Consider the following 16,627-nt stretch of genomic DNA (forward strand, 5'->3'; position numbering starts at 1 on the left):
ATGAAGTGGTCAACTGTTTAGTTAGAATGGAGTTAGGGTAGTGGCGAAGTCAAATCAGGAGATGGCAATATCCTAGAATTTTAGTGGGCTAGGCAAAGGAGAATAAAGTCCAGTGTTGCTAAATGTGGTTTAGCTGACGCCAACACTGTAAATGGTTAATGGGGACTTTTCCATCCTTAAATTCTCGCTCGAGTCTAATAGCTTTCTCCTTCTCTGCTCCTTTTCCTGTCCATTGTATTTGTTTTTCGCTCACTTTTTATTTTCTTGGTTTATGTTTTTCATTCTCATTTCCCTTTGCTCTCTCCACGTCTCACCCTGTGACGTCTCTCACTCTCCTCACTTTTTCTCAATATCAAACATGTTGCATAAGTTCTGGAGCATGACCAATGCAATCCCTGCAATATAAAGTTCTTTGCCCTGGAGCGACATACTTCTCTTCTCTCTCGGAGCAAAGCTCAATCACTTCTGTCCAGTTCTCATTTAAACCTCCCCTGAACTTTTTGAACAAAACAAAAAGCAACATAAAAAATGGCATCACTCAAGGTAAGAACTATGAATCCATAAATTTTAGACATAAATATGTTTTATTTCTCGCAGGAATCAACTTTCTCAAAACTATTCTTTATTGATTTTTCTTGTTCACCAATTTTGATACGTTCCACGAATGTTTATTGATATAATTCTTCATTTCATTTACTGAGGGGTAAAAGCTTCATTCCATTTCCTATTCTCTCCCAAATATTTTAATGTGCATTTGTAACTTTCCCTGGCCTGTTTATTTTGCCTTGAAAGTACTATCCTTCCAGCTAATGTTAGCATACTATCGACCAGTTTAGTGCACATATATGTTTGTCCGTTATTATCGCTTGTTTCTTTTATTATTGAAATTCTACTGCATTTTAATTGTTTTCCTTTCAATATGCAATTTGCAACATATTGCTTTCAGTAGCTGGAAGTTGGTCACTTTTGGGGGAAAGTAGAAAGCAGTGTGTTTGTGTTTAAAGGTCAGTCCACTTTACAACTTCCAGACTTTGATCACAAACATATTTTGAAACTTGGCATGAAGTGAGCAACAGCCAATCAGCAGGAGGCTGAGAGTAGCCACCTACTGCATCTGTGATAATCCAGTCTTAATTTCTACGCAAGTATTTAAGAGGAGAGGGCAATTCACCAATTGAGTTGAGGAGGTGAATAAATGGTTGCAGCGCAACATATCTTCCCATCTTCGCAAATAACTGGGAATCCTTACAGGGAAAAAAAACCATACAAGGCATGAGAGAGATGGGCAGTACGGTGGCACAGTGGTTAGCATTGCTGCCTCACAGCGCCAGGGATCCAGGTTCAAATCTGGTCATGGGTGACTGTGCAGATTTTGCACATTCTCCCCTTGTCTGCGTGTTTCCTCCGGGTGCTCCGGTTTCCTCCCACACTCCCAAGATGTGCAGGTTGGGTGGATTGGCCATGGTAAAATTGCCCCTTAGTGTCCCAAGATGTGTAGGTTCTGGGGATTAGCCATGGTAAATGTATGGAGTTACGGGGATAGGGCAGGGGAGGGGGCCTGGATAAAATACTCTGTCACAGCTGACTCAAAGGGCTTAATGGCTTACTTCCGCAATTTAGGGATTCTATGAAATTGTATGATTAGCCAAAAAACTTGCAAGGAACATCAAGGCAGTAGGAGGAGATCATTTCAGCTAGAACAGGGGGAAGTGCAGTGAAAAGACAGGGAAGAAACACATCCCCCAGATTAAACAGATTATGGAAGATAATCTCAGCAGGTCTGACAGCATCTGTGGAGAGAGAACAGAGCCAACATTTTGAGTCTGAAGACACTAATCATTGAAATGTTAGCTCTGTTCTCCGTCCACAGATGCTGTCAAACCTGCTGAGATTTTGCATCATTTTCTGTCTTTGTTTCAGATTCCAGCATCTGCCGCCATAGTTTGCTTTTATTTATAGAAGATCATCGCCAGGCTATTAATGACTTAAAAACTCAGAAAGGCTCAAATGAACTGGAGACCTGGAATAGGAAAATGTTGGAGAAAAAGGAGAACTGTAAGAGATAAAGGCATGAATGCAATTCCAGTATTTCTAATTTATTGCATTAGAAACACTGGAATTGGAAATTGTTACAGAATTACCCAAGACAGAGCTAAATAACTGATTGCTTCCATGGGAATGGCGAGGCTACGTAATGTGGCAATTCCAAGGAGGTGTGTGATGCACCATCAATCGAGCAAAGACTAGTTTGTATGCAAGAACAAATAGGCTTTTATTAGCAAAAGACTTGGAGCACACCCATGCTGATGAACTGGTCCAGACTGAGGCAGGGGGGTGGGGAGCAGTCACCTTTATACCTGGACCGGGGGGGGGGTGGGGGGGGGGGGGGGAGGAGGAGTCTCGGGTAGGGCCGGCAGGGATGTGTCCAGGCATGTCACATATACAGGTAATAAGCTAACAGTGGTTTACCACAGTGTGGTAAGTATGTGGAGGGGAGTTTACATGGAGGGGTAGACTAAGGAAGAATGCAGTGAGAATGCACGATGAGCTGAGATGGAATTTGACCACCAAGGATGAGAAGTCATATTTGATGCAGAGGCTGAGAGAGCCTGAGAGAGGAAAGCATTATAGATATCTCGGTGAGAGCATTTTAATGTATTTATTGAGTAAATAGCGAATGAAGATTTTAAATGAGAGGACGGAACAAAATAGAAACCATAGAATCCCTACAGTGCTGAAGGAGGCCATTCGGCCCATCGAGTCTGCACCAACCACAATCCCACCCAGGCCCTATCCCCGCAACCCCACATATTTACTCTGCTAATCTCCCTGACACTAAGGGGCAATTTAGCATGGCCAATCCACCTAACCAGAACATCTTTCGGACTGTGGGAGGAAACTGGAGCACCCGGAGGAAACCCACACAGACATGGGGAGAATGTGCAAACTCCACACAGACAGTGACCCAAGCCGGGAATCGAACCTGGGTCCCTGGCGCTGTGAGGCAGCAGTGCTAACCACTGTGCCACCGTGCTGCCCAATGGAAATGAAGTGTCCAACGAAATTGCCAGAGGACTGGGAAGTTAGACATGGTGTGATCTGGTGAAAAGCACCACACCACCATCATGATGGTCTTAGAGGGGCAAGAGGGGGTAAGGGAAGGTGTCTGCACCCCTAAACCAGGTTTCCCTCAATCCCAATATATAGAATTACTTAGCAAAGAGTCTAAAGCACAGAAACAGGTCATTCAGCTCAACTGCTCCATACTGGTATTTATTCCCCGCATGAACCTCCTCCCATTCCAATTCAACTAACACTATCAGCATGACCTTTCATTCTGTTTGCCCTTACGTGCTTGTGTAGCTTCACCTTGTATGCATCTGTCCCATTGCACATTCAGAAGATTCTCTGGGTTAAGAATTTTCTTCTGAATTCCTTATTGGATTTATTAGTGACCATTAAATTTATAGGATTGAACCCCTCAAGTTGAAACATCTTCTCTATATCTGCCCTATCAAACCTGATCAAAACTATCAGAAACCTATTCAAACACCCTTGATTGTTATAACCTCTCAGTTCTGGTCTCTTCATTGTACATCTTTCAACTGCTAGAAAAGAGGACGAGAAAAATATTTTCAGACAAGTTTGATGAAACTGTCCTTACTGAGGTAGGACAATAAGTAAAATCTGTGGAGAAATAAATTTAAATGACCATGGTAGTAAACTTGCATTGACAGATAAGGTTATTTATTTATTAGTGTCACAAGTAGGCTGACATTAACACCGCAACGAAGTTACTGTGAAAATCCCCCAGTCGCCACACTCCGGCGCCTGTTCGGGTACACTGAGGGAGAATTTAGCACGGCCATTGCATCCTAACCAGCACGTCTTTCAGAGTGTGGGAGGAAACCCACGCAGACACGGGGAGAATGTGCAAACACCACACAGACAGTGGCCCAAGCGGGAATCGAACCCGGGTCCCTGGCACTGTGAGGCAGCAGCGCTAACCACTGTGCCACCTAAATACACACATCTTCTAATATATGCATTTATGTTTGAATATTCAAAGCCTCATTGTGAAATTTTAAAAAAATTTCAAGTTATTGAGCTGTCAAATTAGATGCTTGGATAAAAATCATTCCAAGGACAAAACAAGGGCATCATCTAATTAGACACAGTAATACTTGTGCAATTTTATAGCTATTTAAATCAATTGCTTTACTAGAATACCGAAATGGCACATTACTGACTGTTCACTGTCTGTTCTTTTCCAGTACATGTCAGGATTTGGCAATGAGTTTTCTTCAGAAGATCCCAGCTGTCCTGGATCCTTACCAAAGGGTCAGGTACTGTAGAATTTTCCCACCTCTTTTATCGCCTGCAGTGAGCTTAATCACGACATGAGAATTAAGAACAGGTGTAGACCACACGGCCTCCTGATTAGCTCACACTTTTCACTCACTTCTGATGGTGACCTGCTTTTTGATTTGATTTGTTATCATAGAATCCCCACAGTGCAGAAGGAGGCCATTCGGCCCGTCAAGTCTGCCCGAACACAATCCCACCCAGACCCTATTCCCCAACCCCTTATATTTACCCTGCTAATCCCCCTGACACTAGAGTTAATTTAGCATGGCCAATGAACCTAACCCGCACATCTTTGGGCTGTGGGAGGAAACTGGAGCACTCGGAGGAAACCCACGCAGATACCGGGAGAATGTGCAATTTGATTTGATTTATTATTGTAACATATATTACCATACAGTGAAAAGTATTGTTTCTTGCGCACTATACAGACAAAGCATGCTGTTCATAGAGAAGGAAACAAGAGAATGCAGGATGTAGTGTTACAGTCATAGCTAGGGTGTAGAGAAAGATCAACTTAGTGCAAGGTAAGTCCATTCAAAAGTCTGACGGCAGCAGGGAAGAAGCTGTTCTTGAGTCGGTTGGTACGTGACCTCAGACTTTTGTACCTTTTTCCCGATGGAAGAAGGTGGAAGAGAGAATGTCTGGGGTGTGTGGGGTCCTTGATTATACTAGCTGCTTTGCCGAGACAGTGGGAAGTGTAGACAGAGTCAATGGATGGGAGGCTGGTTTGTGTGATGGACTGAGCTACATTCACAACCTTTTGTAGTTTCTTGTAGTCTTGATAATAATAAATCAAATCAAATCAAATCAAAATCAAAAGAAAGTGTTATGACGTAGAGGTTCATTCCCTTTTGAGGAGCCACCCTGAATCCCCCAGAGAAGAATACCTCACTTTGTAATCTGTTAAAAGTGTTTGGGAAGGTGTGAACTGTTCTTTGGTAATGTTTAGAGGTTAACTAACAGAAATTCCTGACACCCACATTAAGTGAACAATTGACAATTTATTTTTAACTAACAGGGAACTTTAACTAAACAAGTAACACATCAATTAAAGTAAGATTCTACTGGAATGCTGTTCAGATAAGTACAAGGTTTATTCATTAACAAAAAAAAAATTAACAAAAAAATTTAGTCACTCTCAAAAAATATACCACCAGGTTTTGTGGCTTTGGAAAACTTTGGAGTTCTTCTGTCGATTCCGCTATCTGCAAGCTCTTTCTGATTTGGTACTCTTCTTTAGATAGATGGTGAGTTCTCTTAAGAGATATTTGAAGCCAGCAGAGAGCTGCTGTTTCCCGCTCTAGGCTTTGAGAGGTGGCAGCTCTTCAGTTGAACTGAACTGAACTGCAGGCAGGTAGTTGATCTCCTCTTTACAAATGCGGTGGCCTATCAATTTTCCTACAACAGGATTGGTCTGCTGTTGTCAACAACAACAAGTTTAAATTTGAAAAGTTCTTGATAGCTGAGTGTCTTCTTTAAACTGATAGGCTGAATTCAAAGTTCAAAAGCCTGCAAAGCCTGTTACCAAGGCAACCCTGATGCTTGGTCTTTACTGCAAATGTTGCAGTCTGCATACCCTGTATGCACCTGCACGTTAAACCTCCAAGCGCTGAACACAAAACCAGCTTTTAAAAGGACCACACTTCACAAACTCAACTTCACAATCATGAATTCTTGGAACTCTCTTCCTCAAAAGGCAGCGGAAGCAGAATCATTGAACATTTTTAAGGCAGAGGTAGATAGATTCTTGATGAACAAGGGGGTGAAAGGTTATCAGGGGTAGGCAGGAAGGTGCAGTTAAGGTTAAAATGAGATCAGCCGTGACCTTATTGAATGGCGGAGCAGGCTCGGGAGGCCGAGCGGCCTACCCCTGCTCATAATTCGTACAATTGTATGTTTGAACAGTTCGGAACATTCCGGAGCGTCCAGGGGAAGTGGTGGGTGGCAGAAAAGGCTACTGGTTCATATCAACTGTTTGACAATGAATATGAAAAAGTTACTTTTGATTTGTCAGCAATGATTTCCAATTGTTAATAGTAGCAACAACAGGAATAATCTTGTCAAGTAAATAATGAAACAATAACAGTTTGGTATTTTTTTTTACATTTCAGAATAACCCACAGGTTTGTCCATATGGGTTGTATGCTGAACAACTCTCTGGTTCGGCCTTCACTTGTCCAAGATACAACAACAAGAGGAGGTAATATTGATTTTATGGCAAAATTAATACTAGTACTTACTGCATGTATTATGACATCTAAACAAATAAGATCCATTAATGTTCCAATGTGATCATCATAAAACGAAGGTAACCAGAGAAACGTTTTAATGGGTAAAATTCCAAAATTCCCAATAATCAAATGGTGAAGAAACCATTGGTTGTGAAAGAACACCAACACATCAATTTAGCGAAGCTTCCAAAGCAAGTTCAACATCCTCACGAGAGGTCTTTGAGAAGTGAATGAAATTATTACCAAAGAACGATTCTGAGCTACAGTAATTACAAATTGTGCTTTGTTAGATTGAGATTATTTCAGCCAGATCCTCATTTATCAGCTGATGGGTAGGAGTTTAGTAACAGGTTCAGGAGAAAGTAACGCACAAGAAGAAATTTTAAAACCAATTTTGCTAATTCAGTATTTAATTTATCAAACACGCTGATGAAATTTATCCAAAGGAAATTAATCTTGTAAGGGAATAAAATAGAATATTGACGACTCCTTGGGTTGTGGGGGGAAAGAATGCTTTTGTTAAAAAAAACAGTTTTCTACATTTTGATATGAGAAGAAACATGGGGTGATGGTTCTTATGAAATCAGGACTAATCTCTGTCTTAATGGCTTTGATTTGATTTGATTTATTATTGTCACGTGTATTGGGATACGGTGAAAAGTATCGTTTCTTGTGTGGTATACAGGCAAAGCGGTTATACCGTTCGTAGCATACATAGGGGAAAAGGAAAGGAGAGGGTACAGAATATAGTCTTACAGTCATAGCTAGGCTGTAGAGAAAGATCAGCTTAATATATAATAGGTCTATTTAAAAGTCTGATGGCAGCAGGGAAGAAACTGTTCTTGAGTCAGTTGACTTGATTTGAGTTAATTTGATTTATTATTGTCACATGTATTAGTATACAGTGAAAAGTATTGTTTCTTGCGCGCTATACAGACAAAGCGTACCGTTCATAGAGAAGGAAATGAGAGAGTGCAGAATGTAGTATTACAGTCGTAGCTAGGGTGCAGAGAAAGATCAACTTAATACCATAAGACCATAAGACCATAAGACCATAAGACCATAAGACCATAAGACATAGGAGCGGAAGTAAGGCCATTCGGCCCATCGAGTCCACTCCACCATTCAATCATGGTTGATTTCAACTCCATTTACCCGCTCTCTCCCCATAGATAAGACCATAAGACATAGGAGGTAAGTCTGGTAGCAGCAGGGAAGAAGCTGTTCTTGAGTTGGTTGGTACATGTCCTCAGACTTTTGTATATTTTTCCTGAAGGAAGAAGGTAAAAGTGAGTATGCCCAGGATGTGTGGGGTCCCTGATGCTGGCTGCTTTTCCAAGCACCGAGAAGTGTAAATGGAGTCAATGGATGGGAGGCTGATTTGTGTGAAGGACTGGGCTGATAACTTTACTGAATAAAACCTGTTAATAAGAGAGAAGAGCTCCAAGCTTAAGCTTATTCTATGTCCACCACCTCCAATGGGTGAAAGGACACTATTCAGTTTAAACATAGTGTAAGATCTATGTTGATCTTTATCTGGTACTTGCAGCGGTACCTCACTAAAGGTGTGGGAGCTTTCCACTTGAGTTTGTGTCCAACATGATGTACATCAAACAAGAAATGTATGTAAAGGTGTGGAAAAACATTCACTTCCGCCTGCTTCTTGATATTAGCAAACCTTTTCCTCATTTGAAGTCAGATGTCAGGAGCCATTTGTTTAGGCAATCATCCTTTGGTTTTGTGGTAAACCACTGTTAGTTTATTGCCTGTGTATGTGTGACATGCCTGGACATGCCCCTGCCGGCCCTGCCTGGGACTCCTCCCCCCCTGGTCCAGGTATAAAGGTGACTGCTCCCCACCCCCTGCCTCAGTCTCTGGACCAGTTCATCGGCATGGGTGTGCTCCAAGTCTTTTGCTAATAAAAGCCTATTTGTTCTTGCATACAAACTAGTCTTTGCTTGATTGATAGTGCATCAAACTTGCAATTATCTTTTTACTAGATAAAAACAAATTACTGTGGATGCTGGAATCTGAAACCAAAAGGGAAAATGCTGGAAAATTTCAGCAGGTCTGGCAGCATCTAGAAGGAGAGAAAAGAGCTGACGTTTTGAATCCAGATGACCCTTTGTCAAAGCTAAAAGGCATAGAAAGTGGGAGATATTTATACTGCAGGGGGAGGGAATGAAAGATGAATCATAGCCACCAGAGGCAACTAGAGGCAAGCTTTCAGCCCAGTTCAGGCTGCACTCCTTTGGTATACTTCCTGTGGGAGGATCTCCATTGTTTGCCTTGAAATAGACTATTATTGCCCACATAGATAGAATAGAATCCCTACAGTGCAGAAAGAGGCCATTCTGCCCATCGAGTCTGCATTGACCACAATCCCACCCAGCTACTATTCCCGAAACCCCACATATTTACCCTGCTAATGCCCCTGACACTACAGTCAACTTGGCATGGCCATTCAATCTAACCTGTACATCTTTGGACTTGTGGGAGGAAACCGGAACACCCACTCGGAGGAAACCCACGCAGACACAGGGAGAATATGCAAACTCCACACACACACCCACACACACACACACACACACATTTAATGAACAATTCATCTATTTTTCTTCCACCAGCACAAATTACCCTTCAGTGGAATGTGCAGTCTTTTAAAGACTGCTGCTCATATTCTCCAATGTTGTGTGCGACAGGGCGGCACGGTAGCACAGTGGTTAGCACTGCTGCTTCACAGCTCCAGGGACCTGGGTTCGATTCCTGGCTTGGGTCACTGTCTGTGTGGAGTTTGCACATTCTCCTCGTGTCTGCGTGGGTTTCCTCCGGGTGCTCCGGTTTCCTCCCACAGTCCAAAGATGTGCGGGTTAGGTTGATTGGCCATGCTAAAAAATTGCCCTTAGTGTCCTGGGATGCGTAGGTTAGAGGGATTAGTGGGTAAATATCTAGGGATATCGGAGTAGGGCCTGGGTGGGATTGTGGTCGGTGCAGACTCGATGGGCCAAATGGCCTCTTTCTGTGCTGTAGGGTTTCTAAGATTCTAAGTTTCTAAGTTTCCTGACCTGTTTTCACGTCCCATTGGTTTATTAAAATTAGAGGGAGAGAGTTCCATTGCAAAATTTGGCACTTCCTTAGCTGTTAATGCAGGTAGGCCTGTCCATAAGCCAGACTAACTTTATTTTTCAGAGCTAAAGTTTCAAATCTTGAAGACTCTTCATCAGAAGAGTCTGGCAAAGAGTTAACCAGACTTGAAATGTTAGCTTTGCTCTCTCTCTGCAGATGCTGTCAAACCTGCTGAGATTTTCCAGCATTTTCTGTTTTTGTTTCAGGTTCCAGCATCCACAATGATTTTCTTTTATGTAACTTCATTTTTTTTTACCATTCTTGCAATGATACATCTGGGCATTTCACTCCGAACTTAATTAGTTTCTTTCTACCCTTTGCTTTCCAGTTGGTTTTATCGTATTTTACCTACAGTTCTTCACAAGCCCTTTGCTTCCATACCACAGGGAAACTTATCCTACAATTGGGAAGAAATCAGACCTGATCCCAACCAGGTAATAAAATGTTGCAATCATGTAGTCATAAAAATATTTGGGGCTACATTTTTAAAAGATTCTTACCCTTTCAACGTAAAGTGCAATTTATCTTATGAAACGAAATGTCTTGCATATTGTGCATTGTGACAAAATCTTGGCAGGGATGTATGTTCTTTTGATACAGTTATTTGGGATGAAAACCAGATTTATTTGAATAGATGCCCTCCCCGGTCTCAGAGCTGAGCACTTCATTGTGCCAATGCATTAATGGAACAAGACAAACTGGCTTTGGGAGACCAATAAGTTAATAATGGGTAACTGCAAAGCAATTGGGTTGATGCCACCAGAGCCAGTTCCTCTCGCTGCGTGCTTTGTTCTTTGGTTCAATACCACAATGGAAGGCATATTACAGCAGTGCAGAGGGAGGACAATTCAGAGGGGTCGTGTAACGAGTCACTCTGGGTGGAGCTTAGAAACAGGAAGGGCGCAGTCACTATGTTGGGGGTGTACTACAGGCCCCCCAACAGCCCAAGGGAAGTGGAAGAACGGATATGTCAGGAGATACTGGATAGGTGCAGGAAAAATAGGGTTGTTGGAGTGGGAGACTTCAATTTCCCTGGTATAGACTGGAAATCGCTGAGAGCAGGGACTCTGAATGGGGAGGAATTTGTAAAATGCGTACAGGAGGGTTCTTTGGAACAATATGTAGATAGCCCGACTAGAGAGGGGGCTATACTGGACCTAGTACTGGGAATGAGCCCGGTCAGGTCTTCAAAGTTTCGGTAGGGGAACATGTAGGAAATAGTGACCACAATTCTGTTAGCTTTAGGATAGTGATGGAAAAGGATGAGTGGTGTCCCAAGGGTAAGGTGTTGGATTGGGGGAAGGCTAACTTTAGTGGGATTAGGCAGAAATTGGCAGCTCTTGATTGGGAGAGGCTGTTTGAGGGTAAATCCACATCTGGCATGTGGGAGTCTTTTAAGGAACAGTTGTTAGGGCTACAGGACAGGCATGTGCCTGTAAAAAAGAAGTATAGGAAGGGTAGGATTCGAGAAGCGTGGATAACCAGGGAAATTGAGGGACTGGTCAAAAAGAAAAGAGAGGCGTATGTTAGGTCCAGGGAGCTAAAAACGGAGGGAGCTCTGGAGGAGTACAAAGAAAGTAGGAAAGAACTCAAACGGGGAATTAGAAGGGCAAAAAGGGGTCACGAAATGTCCCTGGCAGACAGGATTAAGGAGAATCCCAAGGCATTTTATTCATACGTTAGGAACAAAAGGGTTGTCAGGGAAAAAATCGGACCTCTCAGGGACAAAAGTGGGGAATTATGCTTGGAGCCCAAAGAAGTAGGGGAGATCCTAAATGAATACTTTGCGTCGGTATTCACAAAGGAGAGGGATGTGTTGACTGGGAGTGTCTCGGAGGGGAGTGTTGAACCGTTGGAGAAAATCTCCATTACAAGGGAGGAAGTGTTAGGTTTGTTAGAGAATATAAAGACTGACAAATCCCCAGGGTCTGATGGAATCTATCCAAGGCTGCTCAGGGAGACGAGAGATGAAATTGCTGGGCCTCTGACGCAAATCTTTGTCTTGTCACTGGACGCAGGTGAGGTCCCAGAGGATTGGAGGATAGCTAATGTGGTCCCGTTATTTAAGAAGGGTAGGAAGGATAACCCGGGTAATTATAGGCCGGTGAGCTTGACGTCCGTGGTGGGGAAGTTGTTGGAGAAGATTCTTAGAGATAGGATGTATGCGCAGTTAGAAAGGAATAAACTCATTAACGATAGTAAGCATGGTTTTGTCAGAGGGAGGTCATGCCTCACTAACCTGGTGGAGTTTTTGAAGAAGTGACTAGAATGGTTGACGAGGGAAGGGCGTGGATGTCGTCTATATGGACTTGAGTAAAGCGTTTGACAAAGTTCCTCATGGTAGGCTGGTGAAAAAGGTTGGATCTCATGGGATAAAGGGGGAGGTGGCTAGATGGGTGGAGAACTGGCTTGGTCACAGAAGACAGGGGGTGGTAGTGGAAGGGTCTTTTTCCGGCTGGAGGCCTGTGACTAGTGGTGTTCCGCAGGGCTCTGTATTGGGACCTCTGCTGTTTGTGATTTATATAAATGATCTGGAAGAAGGTGTAACTGGGGTGATCAGTAAGTTTGCGGACGACACAAAATTGGCAGGACTTGCAGATAGTGAGGAGCATTGTCAGAAGCTACAGAAGGATATAGATAGGCTGGAAATTTGGGCAAAGAAATGGCAGATGGAGTTCAATCCTGATGAATGCGAAGTGATGCATTTTGGTAGAAATAATGTAGGGAGGAGCTATACGATAAATGGCAGAACTATAAAGGGTGTAGATACGCAGAGGGACCTGGGTGTGCAAGTCCACAGATCCTTGAAGGTGACGTCACAGGTGGAGAAGATGGTGAAGAAGTCATATGGCATGCTTGCCTTTATAGGACGGGGCATAGAGTATAAAAATTGGGGTCTGATGTTGCAGATGTATAGAACGTTGGTTCGGCCGCATTTGGAATACTGCGTCCAGTTCTGGTCGCCACACTACCAGAAGGACGTGGAGGCTTTGGAGAGAGTACAGAGGAGGTTTACCAGGATGTTGCCTGGTATGGAGGGGCTTAGTTATGAGGAGAGATTGGGTAAACTGGGGTTGTTCTCCCTGGAAAGACGGAGGATGAGGGGAGACTTAATAGAGGTGTATAAAATTATGAAAGGCATAGATAGGGTGAACGGTGGGAAGCTTTTCCCCAGATCGGTGGTGACGTTCACGAGGGGTCATAGGTTCAAGGTGAAGGGGGGGAGGTTTAACACAGATATCAGAAGGACATATTTTACACAGAGGGTGGTGGGGGCCTGGAATGCGCTGCCAGGCAAGGTGGTGGAGGCGGATACACTGGGAACGTTTAAGACTTATCTAGACAGCCATATGAACGGAGTGGGAATGGAGGGATACAAAAGAATGGTCTAGTTTGGACCAGGGAGCGGCACGGGCTTGGAGGGCCGAAGGGCCTGTTCCTGTGCTGTATTGTTCTTTGTTCTTTGTTCTTGATATATAAATTTGTTCGATGGAGGCTGCTGACACTTACTGAACCCTCCATCACAGAATCATAGAATTGTTACAGTTTCTTGTGCCTTTAGTTAGACTTGGAAGAAACTGATTTGGTTTGCATTTGGCGTAATGTCAACTTTGAACGATCATGTAATGTACTTTTATGAATTTTATGAGTAAGTCATATCTTTGGAAACAAATCATGCATTCAAGGAGGACTAAATAGGTCTGTGAATTATTATAACCCACTGCATCGTATGTTATGACTATTTAGCTGTTATTTTTTAATGAATAATCTAAGCGACAGTCTAATCTTTTGTATATACTCTACCAGTGCAAAATCTAGGATGTCATAAGAGGATATATGACATATTGGGTGAAATTTTCCCATCCTGCCCGGCATGGGAATCGTTGCGAGCGGGATACGAATCTGGCAAACGTCTGTTGGCCTCAGACAGGATTTTCCAGTCTTGGGCGAGCACGGCCAGATTGAGCCAAATACAAATGTCTTAGGAACTCGAGGCCTACAACATTTTTGGCTATTGGGCTTTTTAAGGAGCATTTTGTTTCACAGAGAGCAAGGTCTGGTTTACGTAGGTGGTCTTTGTGTTTAGTCTGTCATTCGTAGAACTTGTCCAATTTTTATTTCATTGGATGGTATGTAAATCCCATATAGTCCACAATAGGGAAGTGAACCATTCTAACAGATTACTCCTGATGTCAAGACCGGGCAGTCTTCACGTGAAGTAGGGTTGCAAAGTCGGAGATCATTGGACAAGACATAATTCAGACCCATTTTTAATGTCATATATTTTATTGGCAGAAAGTGATTGAAGGTATAGGGGATGATTCTCCCATCCCACTACTGTAATTTTTTAGCGCAGCAGGCTGGGAGATTTAGGCAGCGCCCGATCTGCGTGATCTATGCTGGGCGTCCGGCCCCGAGTGGTCTCCCAGCGCCAGATTTCCGGCACTGTCAGCTCTGTGTCAGAAATAGGTGTGGAGCTGCATAATGCATGTGCATAGAAATTTAAATATATTTTAAATGCAATTAGCGGGCCCGCTAGCCTCTCCTCCCCACCCTATGCCAGGAGTATTTCACTCCAGCAGGGTTTACAGTAGCTCCCCACTTTCAGGGAGCTGGTGGCCCGACCCCACTGGAGTGAAGGGGGGGGGGGGGGCAATTGGGGCCCCCACACAGGGTCGGGTGGTGGTTGGGGAGTGCCCCCCCCCCCGGACATTGCAACTTTGGCAGTGCGAGCCTGGACCCCCTGGCACTGCCCAAGGGGCAAAGTGCCAATGCCCAAGGAGCACATAGCCACTGCTCATTGGGCATGGGGCCGTGCCAAAGGGCAGGGCCCATGAGGGCAGGACTTAGGGGCGGGGCCTGGTGTGGGCAGGGCCTGGTGGGGCGATTGGTGGGGATGGGGGGGGGCTCCTGCTGCCACTCTGCAATCGGGATCAGTGGGTTAAGGGAGGGAAGCCAGTGATTGGGGCTGGCCATCGGGGTGTGGGGTGGGGCGGGGGGAAGTCAGCCTGCCTGGGGAGGCTACGGTGGGGGAGAAGGCGGGGGGGGCACTGTCGGTGGGGGGTATGATTGGAGGTCAATCAATGGGGGGGAGGGTTGTTCTGGAGATCAGGGCAGCTGAGAAGGGAGGGATTCAGGGAGGGGGCCGAGCATGGTCGGGGGTCCAGCTATCAGGCCATGGGAGGGGTTGGGGGGCGGAGGGCCAGCGTTGCGGGGATCGCGGGGCTGGACAGCGATTAAGCTGGACAGCAATCAGGAGGCCGGCACACGGGGGCCACTGCGCATGTGCAGATCCCAGTGACCTGCTCAGCGCTATGCTGCCGGCCTCTCCAGCGGGAAGAGCCCCACCCACTGATCTTCAATGTGATTTATGCCAGTGCACTCTGCAGGTGCACAGAGTGTGAGAAATTCCTCTCTGAACTCCCACTGAAAAAAAGTGCGATTTACTCCAGTTTTCACACTAATTCAACATTTAGAATTTTTTTGGGAGAATCCCAGCCATACGATTTTTAATATATAAAGGTAAATTCCTGCAAAATGCTGTACCCAATTTGCACGTTCAAGTAGATCTTTTATCATTTTCAAATAATATATCAACTCATTGTCCAAAAGACAGTGGCAGTCTGGACAAGTCATGCATATCCTTAACTTGGAATGAAAATCACAAATTCTTTTATTCTGCTTCTAGCTCAGATGGTTGCCATTTAAAATTGACAAAACGTCAGAGAAGAAAGTTGATTTTGTAATGGTAAGACTGGATTTATTTTACTTATGACTGCCTCGACTGATCTGCAGAATTACGTAATGTCATACCAACAGTGTTACAGGGCTGTATGGGACAATCCCTGCACTGGAACAGGTATGTCCTAGTGCTGGAACAATCATAGAATCATAGAATCCCTGCAGTGCAGAAGGAGGCCAATTAGCCTATTGAGCCTGCACCAACAAGAATCCCAGCCAGGCCCGATCCCCGTAACTCCCTGTATTTACCCTGTCAATCACCCTGATACTAAGGGGCAATTTAGCCAATCAACCTAACCTGCACATCATTGGAGTGTAGGAGGAAACATGAGCACCCGGAGGAACCCACACACACATGGGGAGAATGTACAAAGTCCACATAGACAGTCAGCCGAGGCCGGATTTGAACCTGACTCCTGGCACTGTGATGAAGCAGCATGCTAACTGCAATCCTTGCACTGGAACAGGTATTCCCCAGTGCTGCAACAATCCCTGCACTGGAACAGGTTTGTCCCAGTGTTGGTTAGAATTGAGTCTTGGGTTTCATTTGCCTAAGGAACCTTGATGAGTTCCTCCAGTGCATCTCATAAATGGTATACACGGCTGCCACTGTTTGTCGGTGGTGGAGGGAGTGAATATTCGTGAAGGGAGTAACAATCAAGTGGGCTACTTTGTCCTGGATGGTGTCGAGCTTCTTGAGTGCTGTTGGAGCTGCAGCCATCCAGGCAAGCTGAGAGTATTCCCTCATACTACTGACTTGTGCCTTGTAGAGATGGTGGACGGAGTGAGGAATTAGAATGTGAGTTACTCACTATGGGATTCCTAGCCTTTGACCTGCTCTGGTGGCCACAGTATTCCCATGGCTGGTCTAGTTCAGTTTCTGGTCAATGGTGGTCACAGTATTCCCATGGCTGGTCTAGTTCAGTTTCTGGTCAATGGAGACCTCCAGGACGTTGATATCGGGGGATTCAGCAGTGGTAATGCCATTGAATGCCAAGGGGCAATGGTTAGATCTTCTCTTGTTGGAGATGGTCAATGCCTGCCACTTGTGTGGCACGGATGTTATTTATGTTCCCTATTCCATATTCCTTCATGGCTTTTTGTAAATGTTGGATTAATCCAGGTGAGTTTGCTTTGGCCATGGACTGGAAACCTCCCTT

At 44.4% G+C, this 16,627-nt stretch overlaps 1 protein-coding gene across 1 annotated transcript in view; it reads left to right on the forward strand.

Moving 5' to 3' along the window:
* Positions 1 to 387: 387 nt before the first annotated feature.
* Positions 388 to 16,627, forward strand: part of hgd (homogentisate 1,2-dioxygenase) — a 39,431-nt gene continuing 23,191 nt past the window's right edge. Inside the window, exons 1-5 of the mRNA XM_078232989.1 lie at positions 388 to 543; positions 4,275 to 4,346; positions 6,480 to 6,568; positions 10,054 to 10,159; positions 15,415 to 15,474. Coding sequence (XP_078089115.1) covers positions 529 to 543; positions 4,275 to 4,346; positions 6,480 to 6,568; positions 10,054 to 10,159; positions 15,415 to 15,474 — 342 coding nt within the window. The 5' untranslated portion in view covers positions 388 to 528. The remainder of the gene's footprint in view (positions 544 to 4,274; positions 4,347 to 6,479; positions 6,569 to 10,053; positions 10,160 to 15,414; positions 15,475 to 16,627) is intronic.

Source organism: Mustelus asterias, chromosome 17, assembly GCF_964213995.1.
Source record: "Mustelus asterias chromosome 17, sMusAst1.hap1.1, whole genome shotgun sequence".
In the NCBI taxonomy this organism is placed as follows: Eukaryota; Metazoa; Chordata; class Chondrichthyes; order Carcharhiniformes; family Triakidae; genus Mustelus; species Mustelus asterias.